The sequence below is a fragment of the Orussus abietinus genome, unplaced genomic scaffold (assembly GCF_000612105.2).
Source record: "Orussus abietinus isolate OABI.00-Male unplaced genomic scaffold, Oabi_2.0 scaffold9, whole genome shotgun sequence".
Lineage (NCBI taxonomy): Eukaryota > Metazoa > Arthropoda > Insecta > Hymenoptera > Orussidae > Orussus > Orussus abietinus.
Window position 1 is genome coordinate 19,106 of NW_019396004.1, and position 23,681 is coordinate 42,786.

The following is a 23,681-nucleotide window of genomic DNA, read 5'->3' on the forward strand; positions in this document are numbered from 1 at the left end:
TTATCGGCTTCGCCATTCTCCTCGGACCCCGAGACTTCGAGGGTAAATGGAAAAAGTTCGAGACATGGATTCGTTATTTCGTTCCTTCCGAACGTCTACCCAACTCGGAGGAAAATGGAGAAGATTCGGGGAAGGTCCCGGTCCGGAAACCGTATCGGCCGAGTTGGCGTCACCGCGGGCTCGTTGTTCCGGCGTTAATCGGCCATTAATCGGCCGTTAATCGGCCGTTAATCGATCGCTAACGATCGTTAAGCGGCGCCGACGCGATCCGGACGAGCGGCTCCGGCTCGGGGCAAGTTGCGGAGCGGCTTTATCAGCGGCGGTTTCCGGCGAGGTGTACTTCGTTACCGTAATCGGCCCCGGTTGCGGCGCCGGGTGCAACGCGTGCATCTACTTTGCATCCCTCATTAGCCGGGAGAACTTGCACCCCCGGCAGGTCCCGCAACTTTAATTATGCACCGAAACGATACAATTCCAGGCGGATTATCTCTCCCGAACGCGCCTGGTCGAACGGCCGCTCGAAGTCCGCGTTTGCGTCGCCACTCGCCCGACTCGTTCTTTCCCGCGACCCTAGGACCTTCTTTCTCGTCCGGAATTCATCGACCATCGATCCTCCTGGATCTCCAGGTCGAAGGCGCGAGGTCAGGGCCAGGGGTCGGTCCGGAAAAGCGAGACGCCGCTTCTGCGGATTCGGGTAAATCTCTCGTTCCAAGAAAGCGCGACTTCCGACGTGTAGCCGTAATCTCTGGTCGGAGATATCTCCTCCGGCGCCGCGGCGGTCCAGCGGCTTCTCCGACCGCCGATAACTCCTGACGCCCGATAAGGCGCTCTCGGTATAAATAGGCATCGCGAGCGGTTCCCAAACAGTGACTCCGAGTGTTTCCTGGTGCACGATGGACCTACACTGGCGATTGGCGTTGCTGCAAGTCGTGCTGGCGGTGTTGCTCAGCGCCGGGACGGAGAGTTTTCCTACGGACGAAGTCGTCGGTACTACCACGGACGACCAGGGCTTGGAGTCACCTCGGGAAGTCGCCAAGAAGAGCAGCGAGTCCTCCGAGTCCGGCAGCAGCTCCGAGGAGACCGCCATTGTGGGGAAGAAGACGACTCGCTCGGTATCGGAGAACCAGCTCGCGGTGGGTCAGGATTCCTCGGACACTTCCGAGACCAGCGAGGAGAAGGATCAGGGTCAGGGAAAGAGGACCGGGCGGTCCATCAGGCGTGGCACTAAGAACGACGACGACGACGACGACGACGACGACGACGACGACGACGATGCTCACGGGAAGGGAAGGAAGGAGAACAACGACTGCAGCAGCAGCAGCAGTTCCTCGGAGAGCAACGACAAAGGAAGAAACGGAAACAAGTGCGATGACGACGAGGACGACGACAGTGGGAAGGACTCCAAGAGGGGAAAGCATTCCAAGAAGTCCAAGAGTCACAGGAAGAGCAAGAAGGATGACGACGACGACGACAGCAACAAGAAAAAGAAGAAGAAGGACGATGACTGTTCTTCTTCGTCCTCCTCTTCGTCCTCCGACGAATCCGGGAAACGAAAACGCAGGAGCCTCCTAGGATTGTGGTGATCGGGATGTCGGGAAGGTGTCATCGGAAACGTCGTCGATTCGTCTCGCCGAGTGACGAGATATTGAAATTGTAATCGCCTCGCGCCGGAGCGGGAAGTTAGCAAATACATGTATAGTTATTTTTCTAAATCCCGTTTGGCCCCGAGTTTTCGAGGAGAAGTAAGAAAAAACTCACGTGCTGGGAGGTCTGGAAACGTTCTCCTTGCGTCTGGCCGTAAACGTTGCCACGGTGTTCTTCGGGTTTATCAGCGACTCCACGGTCCAGTCCACGCTGCTCGACGAGGCGTCCAGGATTTTCACCCCCGACTTCACCCTGGCCCTGCAAGCAGAGGAGAATCGATCGAATCGACTTTTCAAACCGAATGCGAAAGGGTCGTAAGCGCGTCGGCGGCCAGGGCGGTCAAGGATGCGCAACCGGCGATTTATCCTTCCACCGAATTACACGAGTCTTTACTTAAAAATTCGGGGGGTGGAGCACCTGTCGCGCGAACGGGCAATTTCCAGGCGGAGAGGCATTCTCGGGATTAATTAGGGGGAGGATTCTCATCGGAGGGAATTAATAAATGGCGCAAAGGTAAGGGTCTCGGGGCGCCCTTAAGCGGCGCTCAACGGCCGTCGTAATTCCCGGCGTTTCGCGAATAACGAGCAAGTTCCGTTTACAGGGCCGGCGACGAGCCGTCGTTTCGATATCCTTTGTGCTCCGGTGTACGCGCGCTCGCACGTACCCGCCGGCCCGGGCGGAAAGTGCTTTCTCATTTGATTACGCTCTTGAAAATCCATTACTAACGATTGCACCGACCTCGAGCACGTCGCGGCCCACTTTCCGGGCCCGATGACGAGGCCGCCGCCGGTTCGGTCGAGCGTTTTTGCCGGGGAACGACTTTTCCCGCGCGAATCTCTTTGCATCGCGCATCGGGGTCCCGCCGAGCTAATTTCGTTCCGGCGCGCCGGCACAAGAGAAAAAGAACCCGGAACGCCGATGCCCCTCTTGCCGAGACAGGAGAGAAGAAGGGTCCGTCGATCGTCGAAGGCGTCTAGGCTCGTGTTCGCGCATCTAGGGCGCGTATCGGAGATCGAAGGAGGTCCACGGTCCAGATACGCGCCCCCCGAGGTCAGAGGAGCCGATAGCGGCGGCAGCGCGACGCCGTTCGCCAACGTCATCGCGGACGAGATCTCTCGTAGATCTCGGTCGTAACCGCGTTAACCGGCGAATGCGCCCCTTGACCCTAGGCACAACGTCGGAACGGAGGTTCCATTCGTTCAAATTCGAGAATGGGTATCCAAGATTCGTGGACGACGACGACCACCCTGGATCGACCCCCCGTTGAAAGCTGCCGTCGCGTATGCCGCCGTCATCGATCCGCTCCGGGTAGAAACGTTTCAGCATACGCTGCGGAGCTCGAATGCACCTATGCGCGTACGTGCCCGGGTAGTTGCATAATAAATGCACTCGACGTCGATCGGTGACGCATTCGCATCTGTCTCCGGTAGGGGAGCGCCCGGCGAATCCCTGGGGCTCGTGCGAAGGAATTCCAGGATCCGCAGGGACGCGTCGCTCCTGCCGAAGAGAGGAATGCATCTCGACGCCCCTCCGCGATTCCGCGTCCCGAGATCCCGATTCGCTCCTCCAAAGACTGCCTAACGAGAGCGGTCGTCGAGAGTTCGCCCCGGCGCTTGTCCGACGACACCAGGGGGGTCCTCGAAGCTTCCACCCTTCCGGTCTCCGGGCACGGTAACGACTCGCTAACTCCCTTATAAGCGTCGGCCACTTTTGGATCCCCACCCTCGGCGGCGAAAAGTTTGCTCGTGAAGCGAGAAACTTCCACCCCGTCGAGAGTCGAGGCCGCCACCAATTTCGGATCGAGATATTCAGAAATTAAGGGACGTTTCCAAGACGAGAGACTTCCCCTTGCGATTTGCGGAAAACGCTCCTGCGTAAGTCCCGGGTAACGACCCCGCGCGAAGGAGTTGGCGGAGGACTCTTCAAAGGGATTTTCTTCGGAGGCGACCGTTACGTGGAGGGAAGGACCCAGAGGAATCTCGAAGGGGGCTCCGACGACCCGAATCGCTAAATTTCAACTTTAGAATTCGAAGCGCCTTAAGGGTGCAACTGGAATCAAGCAGTCGAAGCGCCTCGAGGGTGGACGACCCCCGGACGAGACCATTATGGAGGGCAAAAGGACCCGGCGAAGGAACCTCGAGGAGGCTGCCGTGATTTAAATCCCGTCGTTCCGCTCCCGATTTAAATTTGAATATTAAAGCTCCAGGAACGGTCAATTCGAGGGCCCACGGGGACGAACCGAGAGGCTTCTTCGAGGTCCACTCGGCTCCTCCAGGGGTGTCGGCGGCGAAACGGGCGCCTTCGTTCTCTTCGGGGAAAGGACGCCCCACCTCCGGAGGAGGGGTGCACGTCGGCCCGAAGAAAAATGGGCGCGGACAAAACGCGCGAAGTGCATCGCGGCGCCCTCCCCGGGCATTAAGCGTCCCCTCGTCCGGGAGGGAAGACGTCCGATAAGCGCGGGGAAGGGGGAGGGCAGGAAATTGAAAAAGCCCCGAGGAGGAGCCACCCCTTGGCTCGCGAGTGCAAACAGCGGCCATGGCCATCCCTTGCGCTCGGTCGATCGCCGACCGGGGTGGGTGCCCCCGATTAAAATAATTACGCGACGCGTCGACTCGTTTCCAACGCAAAGCCGCGGAGCGGAGTCGAAGGGTCGGTCCAGGATCTCGGTCGGAGTCGGCGTTCCTCCGGTGGGCTCTCGACGGCAGACGATGGCGAAGGGAGATAAAGGGAAAGGGAAGAGGCACAGGGAGCGACCCGAGAGCGGCGCAATTACCGAGTGGACGAGGCTCGGCGCGGATATTTCAGCTCGATCGCGTCGTTTACATGCAAATTGCCGATCGATATCATCTCCCGATGTTGCCCGGGCCTGACGGCCTACTCCGGCGCTTCCATATTCCGTCGCGCGGCCGTTGCCCGTCGACTCCGAGCCATTTACGGCCCGCCTCTACGACACCTTCTCGCCCTTTCGTTCGATCTTCCCCCTTGGCCCCGCGACCGGACACGATTCTCTTCCGGTTCTTCCGGTTCTTCCGGTACCCCCCGGAGGACGAGGAGGTCCGCTCGCGCCATTCGCGGAGACGTTGTCTCCAAGATCGAGCCGTCTATTAAATCCCGGGTTAATCGATTCCCCGTGGCGTCCCGGGGGCACGCCTCGTTCCCGACAAATCACCGGGAGCGACCGGGAGCGACCGGGAGCGACCGGCAGCCGTTGGCGCTCGGATAGGACGAATTAAAGGGGCGACGCGGATTACCGAAAGCCGGAAACGCGCCGGAAGCCCGATAAACGACGGCGTCGCGGTTTCCATCCTTATCCAGTCCCGCGCTCTGGCGGACGAGGTCCGAGCCGTCGATCGACGTCGGATCATTCGAACGCGTCGAAATCGCGCGGATCCCCCGGTAAGCGAATTTTGGACGTTTCCGGGAACGGGGTAAAGGCGGCGGAGAGCAAAGAGCAAACGCTTCCTCCTCTCTCTTCCCTCGGCTCACCTGAGGACGACTCCCGCGACGGGGACCCCCTGGGCGCCGGGCGGATGGAGGAAGACCGGGACGTGCAGCCTGGACCTGGGGTACAGCGGCCCGTGGGGCACCAGCAGGGTGAGGAACTCGTCGTTCCGGAGCTCCTTGTAGGCGGACTTGTTGGGCGTCAGCGGCACCTGGCCCAGGGGAGTGACGGGCTGGATCTGCACCCTGGGCTGGCAGCCGCCGTCGGTCTCGGTCCGGGGCTCCAGCACCGAGTAGGCGACCTGCACCAGCCGGGGCAGCGTCTTGACGACCTTGACTCTACCCGACGCGTCCGGCGGCGGCAGGGGGGCCCACCAGGTGGCGGGGACGGTGATCTGGGCCAGGCACACGCCGTCCTCGCCGTCCGGGCTGCAGGCGGCCGTCAGGGGGTTCCTGCCGTTGAGCGTGGCGTGCAGGACCACGCAGACCCTCTGGTGTCTGGTGACGAGCACCTGCCGCCTGCCGCCCGCCTCGCTCCCGGCGTGGAAGAGGACTCGCAGGACCGGCGAGTCCCGAGGGACGCTCGGTCGGACCAGGTGGGCCGACATGTCCAGATGTCGAGAGCCCAGCTCCTGCGCGTCCAGCAGCGCGGCCGTCGAGGTCAGGTTGCGCCGCACCTCGGGCCCCGGCAGCGCGTCCAGGGGGTCGGGCACGATGTACCTGGCCGGCACGGTCTGCTTCGTGCTGAAGGGCCCGTAGGTCGCCCTCACCGAGGCCGGCTCGCTCGTCTGGAAGACGGTGAACTTGTCGGTGGACAGGACCGACCCCGGTGGGCCCGGGCCGGGCGCCAGGACGGGCGGCGGCGGCGGCGGCGGCGCCGCCGCCGCCGACGTCTCCGGCTGCGAAGGGTAGTACTGCCGAGGCGTGTGTTTCAGGAAGAAGCCGCCATCCTTGTTCTCGAAGTGGACCTCCACGGACGCTGCCACCCCTGGAACCGGAAACGGGACGCGGTTAGTAACCGGGACGTCCAAGAGTTCCAAGCTCCTAGTCTCGCTCCGAGCAATTTGCCGACCGCCTCCGACCGCGGCAAACAGCGATTTACCTTCGAGGAGGGCCAAGTTCCGGCCGAGGTCCGGCCGAGGTCCGGCCGAGGTCCGGCCGAGGTTCCGATCGAGATGTGCGTCGCTCCGACTAGCCGTGCCGAGGTTCGACCTCCCCGAAAAAAAGTCCTATCCCGCCCGCTGCTCCCGACAGGAATCGAATCGGCGGCGTCGAATGAATGGGATTAATTAACGCACCCGTCGGCGCCACCTCCGTCGACCGACACCTCGAGGTGCCAATTACGACTCGGGGCGCGCAGTTCCCAACTTTCGAAGACATCCGGGAGAAGGGCGGAATCGTGTCCGGGCAGTCGGAAAGCCGCGAGCTCTGGTCCCGAAAACGGAGGATCGAGGCGCGCTCCTTCGGGACTTCTGCCCGGGGTATTTATAATTAAAGATAGCCGCGGGGGGCGTCGGGGGTAATTGGATCTCGAAGCGAAGGGGTGCGTCCGCCCTACTTTTCCTCCCCCCGATGCCTGCCCCCCCTCCCCGAAACCGCGGGTCTCGTCGGGGAGTCGTCGCCCGATAGCTCGGCCATCGGGAAAATTGACCCGCGAGGAGGTTTTCGTTCCGAGAATCCCGGGCGTGAAAAATGAAACTCCGCGACTCCGGGAGCCAGTCGAGGAGGTATCGATCAGCCGGCCGACCAGAGGTCGCGAAACGTCGATGCGAAAATGACGGAAAGAAAGGGAGAGGGGGTCGTTCCGGGTGCTTTCCCGGGACTGAAAAACGCAGAGTAAATACGTGCGCGCGTATATAATCCCGTCCAATTACGAGAACGAACAAAGGGGTCGACCGACCGCGAAGTCTCGAGAGGTCGAGCCGGCAGTGCGCACAGGTGGTTGGTCGAAGATGGTCGGTTAAAACGGACGCGTTACGGGTTCCCGCGATCCTCGGCCGTTTGTCGGGTCATCGATCGGGGTGCGTCCGATCGTAGCCAAATCGGTAGGAACCCGAGCGTCCTCCGCCCCCACTCGCGGGGGCTCGTCCTCGAAAACGACGACTCGGACTCGGGGTCGCTCCCGGGCTGCGATGTTCCAATTGCCGGGGCACCGGGGAAGGAGTCGGGTGGCGGGACGAAGACGCATCTCCCTTCGCGTCTCCGGAAGTCTCGGGCCAAGTTGGAGGGGCCGCTCCGACGGGACCCGCGACCGGGGTAGGTGTAAAGACGAGCCGTAAATCGGGCCGGGACCGCGACGGTGCCTGACCCGGCCATAAATCCCGAACCAAATCCCGAACCGAGGACGAGGTCGCGGCCCTTCCGCGGCTTCCTCCCGTCAACGGTGGCGGTCCTTCTCCTTCCTCCCGCTACGAATCCAATCGAGGGGCGAACTCGACGGAAACCTGTCTCCGCTCCTCCTTGCGATCGGTAAAAGGGCCCTCCCGAGGTCCTCTTCGGCCTTCTTCTTTTCGTGGGTCCATTGGAATTATTTTCTTCCAACTTTTCCGTCGAGACGTTGGGTCCGCGATAAGTCGGATCACGAAGTGGAGTCCGGAATTCCTGAAGAAGGAATCCAATTCTCTGGGGAGAGCGGCTCGCGGAGGCATTTCCGGGATTAAAGCGCTGCGGCAAACGCGAAATTCGCCTTCCGAAAGAGCGGAGTCCCCGGGATATCCTTGGGGATAAGCCGAGAGGTGACGCGCGTCATCTTATCTCTTCCCCGACGTTCCCCCTTTGTTTTTCCCGTTGCTTCGCTTCGTCCTCTCCCCCTCCGTTTCCATCCCCTTCGGCGGATGCAAACTCTTCCGAACCGTGTCCTCGAGTCGTAGTTGATTCGCGCGAAGCTTTCCGCGAATCTTCATTGAACGGCCTCTTAAAGATGCTCGTTACGTTTGAGAATACGTACCAACGCAGATTCGACGTTGAAAGAATTTTTCAAAAGGAAGGAAGGAATGCGGCGAGGGCCCTGCGGTTCGCTCTTAGAGGTCAAAGATGTCCTCGATCGTCCAAAGACAATAGACGAAAGAGGTCCTTCAAGGCTTAAAGTGAGGTACGGAAAGAGCAGAGGACTTTTCTTTCCTCTCTCGAAAAAGTAATACCTCCCCCTTCGCGCGGTCGCGAGATTCCGCGATGCCCGGGCCGAACCTCCCGCGTCCGGGACGACGGAGCGCGCACCGACGGCTAGAGAACTCGCGAACGCGCGAGAACGAGGGTAGAGAGTAAAATGGAGATAACCGAAGCCAGGGATCCCGCTTTTATCCGTTCCCCCTGAAAAAAACGCAACGAGGCGCCGCCGACTTCCATTGAAAGGAAAGGGGGTCAATCCGGCCCATTTCGGAGTCGAAACCGCTCTCATCGCCGTACCGAACGTTCATTCAACCTCTCGCATACAGAGTCTCGTACAGAGGTAACGATACCGACGACCGTAACCGTAATTACAAACTGTACGATCGTATTCCCATTTTCTGCCGAGTCGGCGCTCACGGGGGAAGGCACCACCCCGGTAAGGTGGTGCCTTCGAGGCGGCGGAGGGGGAGACGAAGGAGGACGGGTTGAAGCGAAACTGGTCCAGGGGGATCGCGAACAAAGGGCCCCGCAAATTGGCCGATTAATAATCGGGCCGGCGAGGGGGGATCGATGCGATTAGGTGGCCGAGAGGATGATCGGGCGGCGAGCGAGCGGCGCTTCGCACGCATCCCAATCCGAGGCCAGACGGGGAATCGGACCCGGACCGCCCGGGGCGCCGATCGATCGGCAAAGCCGCTCGAAAAAGCTCCAAATCTCGTTTCGCGCCGGGATTTCGCATTTTCCGCTGGAAATCGCCCGCCAGAGGCCCTTTAAAGCCGTCCGCCGGGCTACGCGCCGCGTTCGCTTTGTGCGTCGCGAAGCGCCGCGCCGGAAAATGGAGAGAATCAGGAAAATCGCGACGACGAGGGATCGCGGAAGAATCGATTCGGTTCCTTCCGGACCGGCGGAGGCTGCGGGGGGCCCCGCTCCCTCGGGGACAGGCTTTCGCTTTCCTCGGGGCTGGATCCTCGGAAGGGGGGCACGTCGAACCACTGGTACCTCTTCGGCTGGCTCTCGTCCAGCTCGTACTCCAGGCACCGTCTGGGGTATCTGTCGAAAAAGCGAACTCTCACGTTCCTCCTTCCCAGACGGGAGCTTTCCATCTTCCGAATCGCCCCGGGTCCTTGTGCTCCAGTTTCCCTCGGAACTTACGTCGATCGGCGCCTGCATCCCACGACGGGGTAATCATCGCGAAAGCACTGGGTCCCCAGGAGGGTGAAGTACGCGGTACCAACTTTTCCTCCGGCATTGTCCCCGGAATCGCGCAGACAGTCATAGAATCTCTCGTCGCAGGCGCAGAGTACCCTGAAGACACGCCAAAGTTCCTCAGAAGATACCTCTCGTCCCAGGACCCCCCCGGCCCCCGAGCGGCGCCCCAAGGTCCGCCCGGAAAAAAGGTAAACTCTCTTCGACTTCACCTGGTGTAGAAGGCGGGGTTGGTCAGCCCGTGCGCGCTCCGCCCGCCCTCGATGGCGTCCTCGCAGTGATCGTGAGCTCGGCAGCAGGCGTCGGTCTCGGCAAAGGTGCCCAGGTCGTCGTAATCCTCCGCCACGTTTCCGCTACCGCACCACTTCGTACCTGGCCGTCGAATTCGATCCGAATGAAAGCCCTCCTCGACCCCGTTGGCTCTCGATCTCACCTGGGAAGATGATCCGCGGGCTGGGTTCCCCGCTCTCTCGCTGACCGCTGCCGTCCGCGTCTTCCGGGTCCGAGAGGCGATTCCCTATCGCCCATCCTCTGGAGCACCCGAGGAAGCCCAGCGCGAGGACCGGGAAAATGCGGAGCGCGAAAGGGACCATCTCGAGGCACCGCAGGACTCTCGACGAGGAACGGACCGGTCGGCCTTTATATTCATCCTTGACCACTGGTCGGCTGCTCGCGCGGAGCTCGACGAGTCGATAAGCCGCGGATAAGCCGCGGATAAGCGGCGATAAGACCCTCGACGAGTCGGGCAATCTGGCACGTGGGTTGATTTTTCGGGTGGAGAAATCAGGTGACGCCGGAACTCGCGATTAGCAGTTTCCGCCGGATCCGGATCCGGTCAGGACGCGGCGGGGTTCGGGCCCGGCTCGCGAGCAGTTCCTCGGGTGAGCTCGAAGCGACGACCCGCGGCCCCGCGCAAAAACGAGGAAAGAAGGAGGAAAGAAGGAGGACGAGATTTACGAGGGTCCAGACGAAGGCGTCCAAATCGCGGAACGAGGGAGAGACGTCCATCCGAGACGCGCGGCTCGGCCCCGGGTCTGCCCGCCGTCATCCGGAAAAGATTTACGCACCCTCGGGAGGTGGTACGGCCGAGTCGGGAAAACGCGGGATCCACGGACCGGAAGGTATTCGGGAATCGGCCAATTTGCGCCCGGTCGCGTCGGGAGCTTCGGCGAGCTCGAGCCCGGTCTCTTTAAAGCTTAAAGCCCGCCGGGAGCGAGCGGCGGTTCCGGCATTTTTATTATTAGACCGGTGGGCGGTTAAAAGCGGTCCATCGCGCCGAGTGCGCCCGTTTCGCCACTGGGCGGCCCGAGTATTTATAGGGTGCCGTAGGTCGCGCACGAGGCCGCGTAAAAGCTCCCGCCATCGACGGCACGTACCTTCGCCTCCGTTTTTTCGACCGACCCCTTAAAACGGCGGATCGTCCGCTCTCCACCCTCGACCCTCGTATCCGGGACTCTCGTCCAGGGGAGGACACGCGAAGTGTCGGAGGTTCCGAGGTCCCACCAGTCCCGCCTGACGACGGGCACACGCCGTCAGCCAGAGTCCCACGGCCGTGACCCTGTCGGCGGAAACCGCCTTCCCGATCCCGGGTGGGTCCGGGAAGAGGGCGCGCATTCTTCCCAGGAACTCCTCGACCGGGTCCCGAGCCGGATGCTCGGAATCGTCGGGCGGCTTCTCCCTCCGAGTCTCCGGGCAGTGGCAGAGTCCCCGAGCCCCCTCCGCCTCTTCCTCCCTCGAGCGAGCCGAATCCGCGGTTCCTTGGGATTCGGCTCGCTCGGGATGCCGCGTCGTCTCCTCGCCTTCCATCGAAGGGGAGTACTCCTGGAAACAAGGTTCGACGACGATCCGGTTGTCGATCTCGTCGAGAAACAGAGGAAACAGAGGCGAGGGAACAACGGAAAATTCACCTCCCCCTCGGACTCGTCGGCGGAGTCCGTTATCCCGGAGGCAGCCTGGCCGTCCTTGTTCGGATCCGGATCCACCTCCCGCTGGTCTTCTCTTCTTTGCTTCTCCTCCCTTTCCGCGGCTTCCCGAGACTCGGGACTGGAGGACGTCGGAGAAGGCACCGTTTCGTCGGCCCCGCTCGCCGTTCCCTGCGAGTCGCCTTCGGCTCCGAGCTCCTCGTCGTCCGATTCCAGGGATCCTCGGGAACGAAACGTTTCCGGAGCTCGAGGCGCCTCGCCGAGCGGGACCGAGACGGCTTCGGGCTCCGGCTCCCCTGGACATCGGAGGCCCGCCAGGAATCCGTAAAGGTCCAGGAACGTTTTCAGCGGGATCATCGCCGAGCCTCCCTCGGGCTCCTCCGTCAGCAGCTCGCAGACGTGGATCATGGTCTCGAAAAGGTTCTGCAAAGGGGAGACTCGAGCGATTTTCCGTTCTTTCTTCTTTCCCGCCCCGGCCGGGAACGCCGAGACTCACGTTGCCCAGCGAGCCGCAGCACACCGCCAGGAACCGGTAAAAGTGGCACCCCCGCTCGAGGAACCTGCCCGTCGTCAGAACCTGGTAGAGACCGGACTCCGGCAGGCCCATTCCCTGCCAGCGCGACAACAGGCTTCCCACGGGCACGGACTCGACGTGGCCAAATTGCCGCAACAAGGTCTTCAAGTATCCCGGAGAGATGCCCGATGGGTGGTCCCCGGGGGGATACTCCAGCCGCCTCTGAATCGAATCGATCTCGAGAGTCTCGGGAGAACGGGGACCGGTCCTTCCGGTTCCTACCTTCACCGGGGGCTCATCTCCGTTGGACAGGGCCCGGAAGTAGGCGGACGTCCACCTCAGGAGGTCGTACGGTTGCGTACGGATCGCGGCCTTTGCGTACAGCTTGAGGATATGGGGAAACGTCACCGGCACGTTGATCTGCTCGGCGCAGTACATACGTTCCACCGAGTCCGGCATGTCGGCCGGAGCAGGCCGGAGCAGGCCGGAGCAGGCCGGAGAAATCGATCGCAAAGTCGAGCGTACGTCAAGAGGGGCCAGGGCTTCCGGTCGGCGGCAGTCGGCGGCAGTCGGCGGTCGCGAAACGAATCTCGCGCCGTGAAGGCGGTCGCGGACCACTCGCGGAACCCCGAGGGCTTCCGGGGCGGCGCGCTCGGCCGCCCTTCGTCTGCCCCTCGTCTGCCCCCCGTCTGCCCCCCGTCTGCCCCCCGTCTGCCCCTCGTGGTATCGGCGCGAATCGCGAGTTCTCGGCAAGGGTTAAACTTCGAGCGTTTCCCCGTCTTGCCCCGTCCCTCGGGAAACCACCACCGGGAAATCGATGGACGAGTTCGCGCGGCCGAGCTTAACGAAGCTTAATAAAGCCGCCTTTATTCGAGGGTAGAAAAGATGCCTCGGCAAATGTGCCCAGAGGGTGAAAATCCGCTTGTACGGTTCGTACACCTCGTATAGAGGTTTCCCGGCGCTCTCCCCTCCCCTCGCGCCCTTTCAACTCCTGGGATTCGTCCCCCGCGCGCTTCCCCCAAAGCGAAGCCTTTCCTTCCGCATAAAACAAGCGAGACCGCTTTCCTCCCGAATGCGCCCGGAGAGGATGCCCTCCTTCTCCCGCGTTCGGCGGAGATGCGCTTTCAATGACACCCGCGAAAACGGCCGGAATCGCGAGAGCGAAAGATCGTCGAGGGTCGGACAATTTTGAATCGACGAGGCGTTCCTTTCCGGGGCGGCGGGAGAATCCGCGAGAGGATAACTCGGGAAACAACGAGCCCTCGGAGAAATTACTCCGGGGTCCCGGGAGAAGGGAGCATCCGAGGAATCCGCTTATCCGTGGTATCGGACCCGCCGCCCTCCTTCGGGGAAAAGTTCGCCGCTCCGAAGAAACGGAAGGCGATTTTTCGAGGTTCCTTCGAATCACGGAGCGAGGCGAAGAAAATGGCGGAGGACACGTCGGAAAGGCTTTTCTCCGGGGAAAATGGGTCGACGAGAAGCGGGGGAGGGGCCGACAAAGCCGGATGAAATATCGAGAGGAGGAATAAACACGAGGAACGAATCGCAGATGTCGCTCTCGATATTAAAGATGGAGGGAGTCGAAAAGGAGACGCGTCGCCGCCTCGGATTCGATCTCGGACTTTTCCCGTCCGAGCCGCGTCCCTTCGGCGGCTGCCCCGGGTCGGGAACCGATCGCGCCCGAAACGACCCTCGAGTGTTTACTCGTTCGGGGGTAACGATATTCTAGGGGCGAGGAGGTCGGATGCGCGAGGCCGGGTCGGGGCGAGGGAGGCGGTTCGCCGCTCCTACTGAAAACTGCACGCCGGCTCCTTGTTGGCCCAACTAGGACCTAATTGGCGAGAAGCGCGCAAACTTGCTGATTAAAGGATTAATTATAACGAAGACGTCGGCTAATTATAACGAGAACGACCGACCGGCGTACAAACGCTTCGCCTCGGCCTCTCGCAGTCCCGAACTCCTGCAAAATGAACGGCGACGTCGGCGTCGTTACGGAGGAGGCGCGAAGTCAACGGTCCGAAAGTTTCCGGTGCCGGCCCTCCGAATGGAATCGATCGCATCGCATGCGACCCCCGGGTCGACGGCTCCCGATTTTCTGGGGAGTTCAAGGGGAGGGTCGGGTCTCGTCTCGCCGAGGACGTCCGGTTCGGACAGCTCCGAATCCGTTCGTTTACAAAGGAGGGCCTCGTTACGGCCGGACGAGGAGAGACCGAGAGCGGCGCGGAACGCCCGCCTCGTTAAGGGCGAGAAATCATGGAAATCCGATAATCCGCCGTTCGATCTCGCGAGGGCGAGCCGTTCGTCGACCGGGAATCGGTCGGTCGTTCCCCGGCTCGGAGTGGAGCCGACGTCCTCGATCGAACGGAGCGTCCCCTACTTTGGGGAGTCGTTTCCTGGCGCGTAAAGGCAAGCCCGAAGAAAGGAAAAAGAATTCCGGAAACGGTCCTCGGAGATTCGTCCCGAAAGTGGCGGCCGGAGGCCGGGTTCCGTTCGCAATTTCGCGACGTTCCGGCCGCGTCCGGACGGATAACGCGGATCGTAAACGAGATCGTTATACTTTTACGTCCGCACTCCCAAGATGGCCGCGCTCCTTACGAGGAGCCTACGAGACGGGGCGCGGTCAGGCCGAGGGTACAGGTGGAACCGTTTACGGCGCCGTCCGGGGCGGACTCGCCGGATCCTCGAGAGCGCAAAGGGCGTCGAGAAGAACGGATCGATGGGACGGTCGCGCGTCCCGGGCTCCCCCGGGCTCCGGGGGATTCAGGCCGCGCGATCGAGGAATCCCGAGAGCCCCGGGGAAGAGGTAAAATGGCCCGGTCTCGTCGCCAACGCCGGCAAACGGGCTTCCCGGTCCCCCGAACCTATCCGCGCTCAGCCGGGGACGCTCGCGAGGGGGTCCGGGGCCCCCGGCCGCAGCAAATCGATGGAAAACGGTGCGCCGCCTCGCGTACGCGTACGCAGCTCCGGGAGCGGGGGCGGGGGGCCTTAGCGCGATTTAGGTCGCGGCAAGGGGGTGGTTGCCCCTAACGAGCCACCTCGGTCACGTTGAACAATGGATCGCGAAGAAGCGCGCGACGCTCGTCGTCGCGGGCCCGCACGTACGAGACCCGGCCAATTTGGACCGCCGCTGCCGGGCTAAGGGTCGCTCCCATGGTCCGCCGGGTTAATTGCCGGACCGAACCAGTTAACCCAATTAATTCTTCGGCCCGTTGCCATGGCGCGTCTTCCCGGGGGACCCGGAAAGGGCCCGGGCGGTCCGCGACGGAGGCGGGGCGGAACCTTTCCAATTTTTCCGCCCCCGTGGAAAATAAATATTCGATGGCGTTCTGCCGTTCCTGGCGGGACCGACGCCCCCACTCGGGCAATCGCGAACTCGACGGGCACCGAGACTCGCAATTGGGCCGAGTCGGGCCGAGTCGGGCCGACGGGCCAGGAAAAGCGTGCGGTTTCTCCTTCTCCGCGTTCGCCCGGCTTTAGCTTGGCCCGAGTTGCCCCCCTATTTACTCCGGGTGCTCGGGTCGAGAGGGCGGAAAAAAAGGATAAGCTTCGGCACCCTCTTTCTCTCGACCGAGACTTCGGCGACTGGCCGCGGGAGTCGAAAACTCTCCCCGTGCCCCGGCCAATTTTCCAGGGAGCGCTCCTTCTTCTCGACCAATTAGCCGACGTTGCTCGTTTGCGCGGCGATACCGTTAATCGTCTTTGCCGTTTATACCGGCCCAATTAACGGTGTCCCGAAACGAAGGAGGTTTTCCGCGTCTTCCGCGTCTTCTTTCCGAGTAGCCGACAAAGCGTCTCAAAATGTTGCAAGTTTTCCACGTTTCTTTGCGCTCCTTTCCTTCCGCGACGGGTAGAACGCATAAATGTCGAAATATTAGGTACCGCGCCGATGGCACGAAACTGCCCCTCGAGTTTTCACGGACCGCGGAGTCCAGGCGTCCGGAAAATATTTTTCTCCACCCTACATCGCGCGTTTACACCCCCTTGTGCACCCAAGAGAGACGTCTCTCCGCGTACTTCTGGAGTTCACTCGAGGTGGAAACAAGCCCGCGGCTGAAAAGGAAGAGCCCTTGTGCTTTTTTTCCCCGATCCCCCTGCCTCCCCTCCCGGGGCGCCGCCCCGCCGTGGAAAATCCTCCCGCGAGCGCCACCCGTTTTCCGAGGGTTGTTATTGGGATTTTTCAATTACTCCCGCCGGGGCGTATCGGATCTCGAGGAGCGACTCGCGCGATCGGCTCGGCAAAATGGCAATATATACGAGATACAAGGTTTCATTTATATACGACCTTGCGTATATACCGAGCACCTACGAGCTTCATATATATAACGCGGATGCTGCAGCTTCGCGTCGCGCCGACGACAATAAGCCGCCCGCTCTTCTTTGCCTCCCCGCCTCTTCAGGATTTTTTCCTCTCAAGGAGGCTCGAAACGCCGCAGGGGGAGGAAAAACTGCCCTCGAACGCCGGGGACGCCGGGGACGCCGGCTCGCGCGAAAGCGAGAGGTAAGTGCGTCGGGATCGGAGAGATTCGTTATCCGGCTCGATGGCGGAGGAGAGGAGGAGTCCTTCCTCGGAAGCTGCGTTCGCCGGCAAGGGGGGGGGAGGAAACCGGTCCCCGGGAAGGCCACCTTCCCGCGGGAGGAAAAGATGCCGACCTCGACCGCGAACGGGTCGAGGTCGATCCGAGGTCCGTCCGAGCGAATCCCCGGGCGCGAGACGATCGAAGTCGCCGTTTCGTCTCGTTTCGGAGCCCGGGAGCCAACGGGAACGTCGGGAACGTCGGGAACGTCGGGAACGTCGGGAACCGCCCGCCGGTAATTTAAGGTCGAGGCTTCGTTCGTGCCCGAACTTAATCCATCATCCGGCTCCGCATCGTAACGAGTAGCCGGTGCGGTTGCAGTTGGCGCAGCCATCCGCAACCGCGGCGGGGCGGCCCGGGGGAGGTTTTCTTCTCGCCGCCCCGAAGGACGTTTACCCGCGCGCAATAAACCGGAAGCCTCGAGTCGGAACCGGGAACCGGCCGGAAAAAGAGGGAAACCGCCCCTGCAAGGGGCAGCCAGGGTGGTTTTATTAGCTCGCGGAGGGAGAAGTCGGCGCATGCCGGGACTTATTAGAACCCGAGGAAACGGGGTCCCGAGAGACTCGGGAGAATTCCCGGATCGACGGCGCTCCTTCGATCGAAGGCGAGGCGAGGGATTCGCCCTTTCACGGATTTCCCGAGGGACTCGGCGGAATTCCGGAATGGATGGAACCTCCTCGATCGAGCGAGGTTTTCACGAGGCGAAAGGCGATCCACGGCCAGGAATTCCCCCTTTCGAGAATCCCCGGGGATTTCAGGGAATTCTCGGATCGACGGGACTTCCTCGATCGAAGGTGGAGGTTTTCGAGCCGGGGCAAAGGATTCGCGGTTCGTCCTTTGCCGGAGGGCATTCCGGGACGTAGAGGGGTCCTCGCGTCCTTTTTCCGCCGCGCGGACGTCCACGGTTTGCCGTCCCCGAAATCATCCCGGGACGAGAGGGGATGACTTTCGCATTGCGGAGAGCGCGATTCTAATTTCCCGCAACCGCGTCGGTGCCGTCCCTGACCCGAGTCGACCCTGGCCGCTCCGTCCGGTTTGCAACGCTTCGAAAGAAACGGGGGGCGGTTTAAAAGGAAAAAAAAAGGAATTTTCGAGGGCAAAGCCTCGCCACCGGAAAACCGCGAACGGATCGCGGGACCGCAAAGCGCACCTCTGATTCGCGTTAACGCCCGCGACGTCCCGCCGCCGGGATCGCCGTCCGTTCCGCGCATTAAACCGCGGTCTATCGGCTTACGCGGAATAAATTTATGGAGGGATAGGGCCCTTCCCATTCGCCGTTTATCGATGATAAATTCCATCCCGCGCCTCCCGGGCTTTATGCGCTTCGTGCACCCGCGCGAGGACGGGGATTCCCGGCGCTTCCAGGAAAATGGGCGTTTTTCGCCCCGATCGATGGAATCGCCCACTGTTGAGGGCCGAGCGGGCCGTCAAGGGCGGAGAGGGAAGAGGAAGAGGAGACTCGCGAACGAAGGGAAAGGACCGAGTTTCCGCTATCGCCTCGAATTGCAATAAATCCCCGGACGGGAGCGTTTCCGAGAGGAAGGCGCCCTCGCGACCCACCGACGAGGAAATCATCCTTCCTTGCTCTTTAAAGTCGACGCCCGGAAGGTCCCGACTTCTCCGGGACGGCGAAACGGCCGGCAGGGGCTCCGGATACCGGTCCGAGGGTCTCTCGAGCCGGCGGCGTTTCCCTGAATAATTCATCGGCGCGAAAAGGGCTTCGGTTTCGAGTTCATCCGACGAGCGCCCGACGAAATTGCTTCCCGCCGGGATCATCCCTCCCTGGACCGGCGGAACGAGGTTCGACCCTCCCCGACCGAGGTTGCACCGAGGTTGCACCTCGCTTGCCCCGGATTCCGCGACTGGAACACCGGCTCCTCGAGCGGGGACGTGGGCGTAGATCGGGAGACGCGTTTACTTTATAATCGGAGCTCCCTCTCCCCTCCTTCGGGGCCAGGGAAGAGATTCCCATTTAGATGCGCGACGCTCCTCTCGACCCTCTTTATCGACCTCCCGATGCACCTCGCCCGTTCCCGCGCTCGCAAAGGACCGCGAGAATCACCTCGGAAAGAGGATTATTCTTTCTTGGTGATCCATTTTCGTTACGTGGAGCGTCGATCCGGGAATTCTCAAAAGACGCCGAAATTAGCTTGGAAATCGACGACGTCGAGCTCCCGTTCTCTTCCTTCCGCCACGTGGGCTCGAGGGGCTCGGGACGAATCTCGGGACGAATCTCGGGACGAATCTCGAGGCGAGGACGGGCGAGGAGGCGCCGCGTCTTCGGCCTTATCGGAGGAAACGGGAGATACCGTGAGATATCGTTTCGGGCGCGGAGGACGTCGCGCTCCAATTTTTCAACGCCGCGGACGGGGCTCGACGTTTCGGGAAAACGCATAGAGAAAGATACGCGAGAACCGGCCGGACCCTCTCGGAAGGGGACGAGCCGCGCGTGACCGAGTGTCGCGAACCCGACGTCGGCCCCGATGGCAGTTAAGGAGAGAGAAGTAGACGCGATCGTCGAATCCGACTCGACCGATGGATCCCGGCTCCGCGAACTTCTGCCGTCATTTTCTATACGCTGGGCCAGCGCAACGTCCTCGGCGATCGAGGAGCAGCTAACGACGAATCCTCGCGGATTCCCGGGTATCGGTTCGCGCTCGCGTTTAAAGTGCGCCGCGGTCCGAGGAGCCGGTCTCGGACCGGCTTCCGACCCAGACGCGGGTAAACGAATACGGAAATAACTTCGGGAAGGTCGAGAGTTCCCTCGGTCGCTCGATCCGGAAACGAGAGCCAAGCGGGACGGGAAAAAAGCCGCCGGTCGAGTCGGGACCGGACAGGCGCCGAGGGGAACGGAAGGGAACTCTGGGAAGAAGGATCGAGATCGGCGATCCCGCCGGGAGAAAATCGGCGAAAAGTGGGAAGCAGCCGCGCGACGGGCTCGGCGAGGTCGCTCGTAAATTCCGCACCGCGGTGGAAAACCGCCGGAGGAGCGAGGGAGGAGGAAAGGAGGCGGAAGGGAGGCGGAAGAGAGGAGAAAGGAGGACGTGGCGGAAAACCGGGGGAGAGCTATAAGGAAACCGCGGCAGGTGCGGCGTCGCGAGCCACTCGTCTCGGAGGCTTCCATGCCACTTCGTCTCGAGCACGTAGCTCGACCTCCTCGACCTCCTCCTCGACCTCCTCCTCGACCCGGAGGCCCTTCGGGGGGTCTCCTCGCGCCCCGGCTTCCGCTCCGAGAGGCGCCGTCGAGATAGTCCCGCGACCGGCTTCCCCGAAATACTCCCTCCGTTTCCTCTTTCCGACGGTGGACGCATAATTTACGATAACGCGTATTCGCATCTCGCCGCGGAGAACGATCCGGCCGAACGAGATGGCCGACCCGGACGGACTCCTCGAGGTCGGCGGCTCGCTCGCCCGCGTGTTTGCGCGATTTAGGACCGCGGAATGCTAATTACGACGCCGGGAATGCCAGCCTCGCCCTCGGGGGGCCCCTCGAGGGCGGGGACGCTCGTAAACTCGGCAAATTGCGTTCCCGCGCGGGAAGAGCTCGGAAAGAGTCCCCGAATCGCGATTCGCCCGCCCGGCACAAAGGGCCCGAAGGCGCCTCCCGGGGTGTCCGAATCGACTCCGGGGCACCGCGGGCTTACGTAAAGCCTTGGTCCACCGCCAGGATCGATAAGCCGTCTCCGGCCGTCTCCGGTCGTCTCCGGCCGTCCTCCTCTCCTTTATTCGCAATTATCGGACTCGGCGCGCCGTAAACGCCCGAGGCGGAGGAAATCGAGCGGCCTCCTCGACCGGGTTTCAGTCGGGCGCGAAGGGGGAGGAAAAATTAGAAACCGTCCTCGTTTCCGCGCGGCCGGCGTCGCGGAGAGGACAAAGTGGCCCGGGTAACCCGGGAACTTTGGTAACGCGGCCGCGGTGCGCCGTAATTCCCGTCGAATAACCGAGTTAGCGGCCCGATGCCCGCCAGGAGTCTCCGGCCGCCCCGCCGAGGAGCGCATCGAGCGGAGAGGGACTTCGGAGCCGCGATTTCCGCGGCCGAGTCTCGGGGGAGGTCCGACGGGGCCGGGCCGGGTCGCCGGGATGAATTAACGGATTAACGAGCCGGATGCGTGCGGGCACGCATGCCTGCGCTCCCGGTCGATGGATCGATCCCGCGCGGCCAGGTTCGCCCCGCATCGGCGGGCGAGGACGCGCGGCCGGGCCGGAAGCGGGTTTCGGAGTGCGGGACGCCCCGATCTCGGGGAAGAGTCCCTTTGATCCCTCGGGAGTAGGCCGCGGCCGAAACGCGCGATGCCCTCGTCTCGCCGCTATCCCCGCGCGACGAGGGTGGAAAGAGAGTCGGAGGGCGGGGAATTCTGCTAGAAGTCGACGCGACGCCTCGACGTGCCTCCGACGGGCGCGGGTCCGCCGCGGAGCGTTAAGCGGTTTTCCTCTTCATCCCCGAGGGGAGAGGATCGATGGCGGTGCGGCGTCACGGACGATTTGGGGCGGAGTCCCCCTTGGCGGGCCCGGGGGGCCCGGGGGGCCCGGGGGGCCCGGGGGACCCGGCTCCCCGATCGCCGATGCCGCCGTCCCCTCGACGTCGAAGGCGTCGCAACCCCCCCCCGGTGCCGGGATCGATCCCATTTTCTCCCTTGCGGCGAGACGGAGAGCCGGGATTCGGCCGCGGTAAATTCGGCCATTTAAAAACTGTCCGGTCGAGAGCCCGGGGACGAGGGAGCGTATTAATTTTTCTCGGGACGGACCCGGATTAACAATTAGCTGGCCGGCCAGGGCCTTGCGCTTCCGGCGTCGCGACGGCCCTCGACTCGCCGACGCGTGCCCGTGGGCTGAGTCACGCGAGCGCGTCCTCGGGAGAGGAAGAGAGGGAGAGAAAGAACCCGGCCAGGCCGGTTACGCGAGACGTCGGCGGGTTTCGTCCTTCGAGGCTCCCCCGAGGGACCGAAATCCAAGAGGTCGGAGGAGAGACGAACTCTCGACGTCCTCGATCCTCTCCGACTCGCGGGGGGTCCGGAGCGGAGTCGTTCCCCTCGAGGGGCGAATCGATCCCTCGGCGGAGCCCCTCGTTCTCGGGGGGGACTCCGGGGGACTCCGCGAGACCAAGGGGGTCGGGAACGGTCGATACGCTAACGAATGCCCGAGCGATTCCGACGCGGAATGCGTTCCGTCCACCCGTTTCCCCTCCTTTTATTTTTCCGCTTCTTCCTTTTTACTCCCCGCGATTTACTTCGAGTCGGGCGCGATCGCTGCCTCCCGGAACCGAGCGACGAGTCCGGGTTTCCCGCGTAATCGCGCTCGTCCGGAGGAAATCGCTCGGTCGCGAAATCGCCGAGGACGGAAGATCCTCGACGAAATCCCGCGGTAAAGATTCGCCCCGGATCCTCTCCCGCGTCTCCTCGGTCTCGCTTCGACGAGGAAGGGAAATCGAGCAGGCGGTGCTCCCGGACCGGAAGGTCGCGTCCAGGAGAACGACTCCCTCGGATCTCTCGGCGGAGGCGCCTCCGCGAGGGGACGGGAAAGAGGGAAAGAGCCGAGGTCAAAGTCGGAGGTGGAGCGGCCCAAGGCACAAAGGGATCGCTCTCGGCCAAAAGGGAAGAAAAGGTGGGGCGCGCTCGAGGGTCGCCGGAAGGGAGCGAACGATCGAACCCATCGATTCTTCCTCCCCTCCGCTCGGGGATCTCGACGAAACGTCGGCGCGTCTCGCGGGGTCCTCGCGATAAGGAGATAAACGCGCGACAACGATTTCGGTCGGGCTCGTCCGCCTCGCGACCCGTCAAAGGTGAAAAATCCGCGAGGCACGGAACGGAGAGGGCCCATCGATTCTTCCACCCCTCGACCCGATGTCCCCGTTACGGCGTATATCGAGCACGGCGAGGGAGACCTTAGAGTCCGACGTCTCCGCGATACTTCGTAACCCAATTTCCGCGGCCACTCGGATAAGGGAGGAAGGACGGCGTGGAGATCGGGCACGTAAACAAACGATCGCAAGCGCCGCGAACGAACCGGGCCGGGGGGAGAAGGAAAGCGAGGAAAGCGAGGAAAGCGACGCGATCGGTCCTCCTTTGTCTCCCTGGGTTCGGAAGTCTCGGTATCTCGGGGCACGCGCGAATCGGAAATCGCAAGCGGGCCCCGTGGTCGCCCACCTGCTTTCCCCACGGGGGCCGCACCCGGGTCCCTCGGGATCGGGGCTCGGGACCCGATCGATCTCGCTGGAGGTACTCACCCGCGGCAGCGAAGAGGAGGCAGAACGTCCATAGGTCCATGGGGGTCGCGAGTCGGGTCGTCCCGAGCGGCGGGTCGGTCTCCGGCATGGAATCCTCAGGCCGGGCGCATAGTCTTCGGGAGGGCCGACGCCGGCCGCCGCGACGGCTCCGCGTCCACCTGTCGCGCGAGCTCGCGCTCTCCCTCCCTTGCCTCTTCCGCGCTCACATTCCCGGGAGACTCACCTGGCCTCCGGGTCGGGCCGACGGCGAGGCGTCGCGGTCTCGCGGCCACGTAGCGGTCGCGCGGCGGTCCGCGTGTTCGGCGCGCACGGTCGGTCTCGCGCGGCTCGCGTACTCGCGTGCTCTCACCGCCGCGTCGCTCGGAGTATTGACCGGCCCGCGGCCGCGCCGGGCCCCTCGCCTGCCCTCGCCCGCCGCCGCTGCGCGCGCACCTCCCCCCTCTCCGGACCGAGACCTTCCGAGCGACGCGTGGACCGAGATTTCGGGAACCTCGATCGAGTCGGCGAGAATCGACCCGATTTCTCTCGGGGACGGGGGAAGGATTCCGCGATCGCGGGACCCTTCTTCTTCTTCTTCTCCGCCCCTCGCTCTCGGAGCGGACCCCGTCGTCCGGTGGCGGTCGAAGAGTCCATTTCCGGGACGTTCCCGACCGTCCCTCGGCTTCTCGGCCTCCAGGGTGCTACCGGGTGCGGCATCTACGGTTCCGCTCCGAGGGAGCCCCGAAGGAAAGATGCCCGGTAACGACGTCTCCCGTCCGGTCGACTCCGGACCCGATAATTGCGCGAGATTTTAATGAGCTTCGCTCCCGGGACTCCACCCGTCCGGATTTCCCTCCTTTCGACGACCGCCCTCGCCGGTTTTCGGGAACCGTCGACCTCGCCCGGGTTTAAAATTCACGCGAGATCCCCGATTCCGATCCGCGTCGAAGGAATCGGCCGCTCGGAGAGGAGGTGCCCCGTTGGAACGTAAAAACGATAACGACCGCGTCGTCGGGCTCGGGGGGAAAGTGCGCCTCGCCGGTGCACCTTCCATCGATTTTATTTTTACG

The 23,681-nt window shown here is 62.7% G+C and overlaps 2 protein-coding genes across 2 annotated transcripts in view; both read right to left on the reverse strand.

The window, feature by feature from the left end:
- Positions 1–22,714, reverse strand: part of LOC105700993 (transmembrane protein 132E) — a 37,541-nt gene extending 14,827 nt beyond the window's left edge. Inside the window, exons 1-3 of the mRNA XM_012427363.1 lie at positions 22,633–22,714; positions 5,131–6,073; positions 1,759–1,902 (exon numbers count right to left, since the gene is read on the reverse strand). Of these exons, the coding sequence (XP_012282786.1) occupies positions 1,759–1,902; positions 5,131–6,073; positions 22,633–22,672 (1,127 nt within the window). The 5' untranslated portion in view covers positions 22,673–22,714. The remainder of the gene's footprint in view (positions 1–1,758; positions 1,903–5,130; positions 6,074–22,632) is intronic.
- Positions 8,358–10,001, reverse strand: LOC105700994 (phospholipase A2). Its single transcript, XM_012427364.1, has 4 exons — positions 9,833–10,001; positions 9,612–9,771; positions 9,346–9,498; positions 8,358–9,243 (listed from the first exon to the last, which is right to left on the reverse strand). The coding sequence occupies exons 1-4, from the start codon at positions 9,990–9,992 to the stop codon at positions 9,039–9,041; spliced, it is 678 nt and encodes a 225-aa protein (XP_012282787.1). The 5' UTR covers positions 9,993–10,001; the 3' UTR covers positions 8,358–9,038.
- Positions 22,715–23,681: the final 967 nt, after the last annotated feature.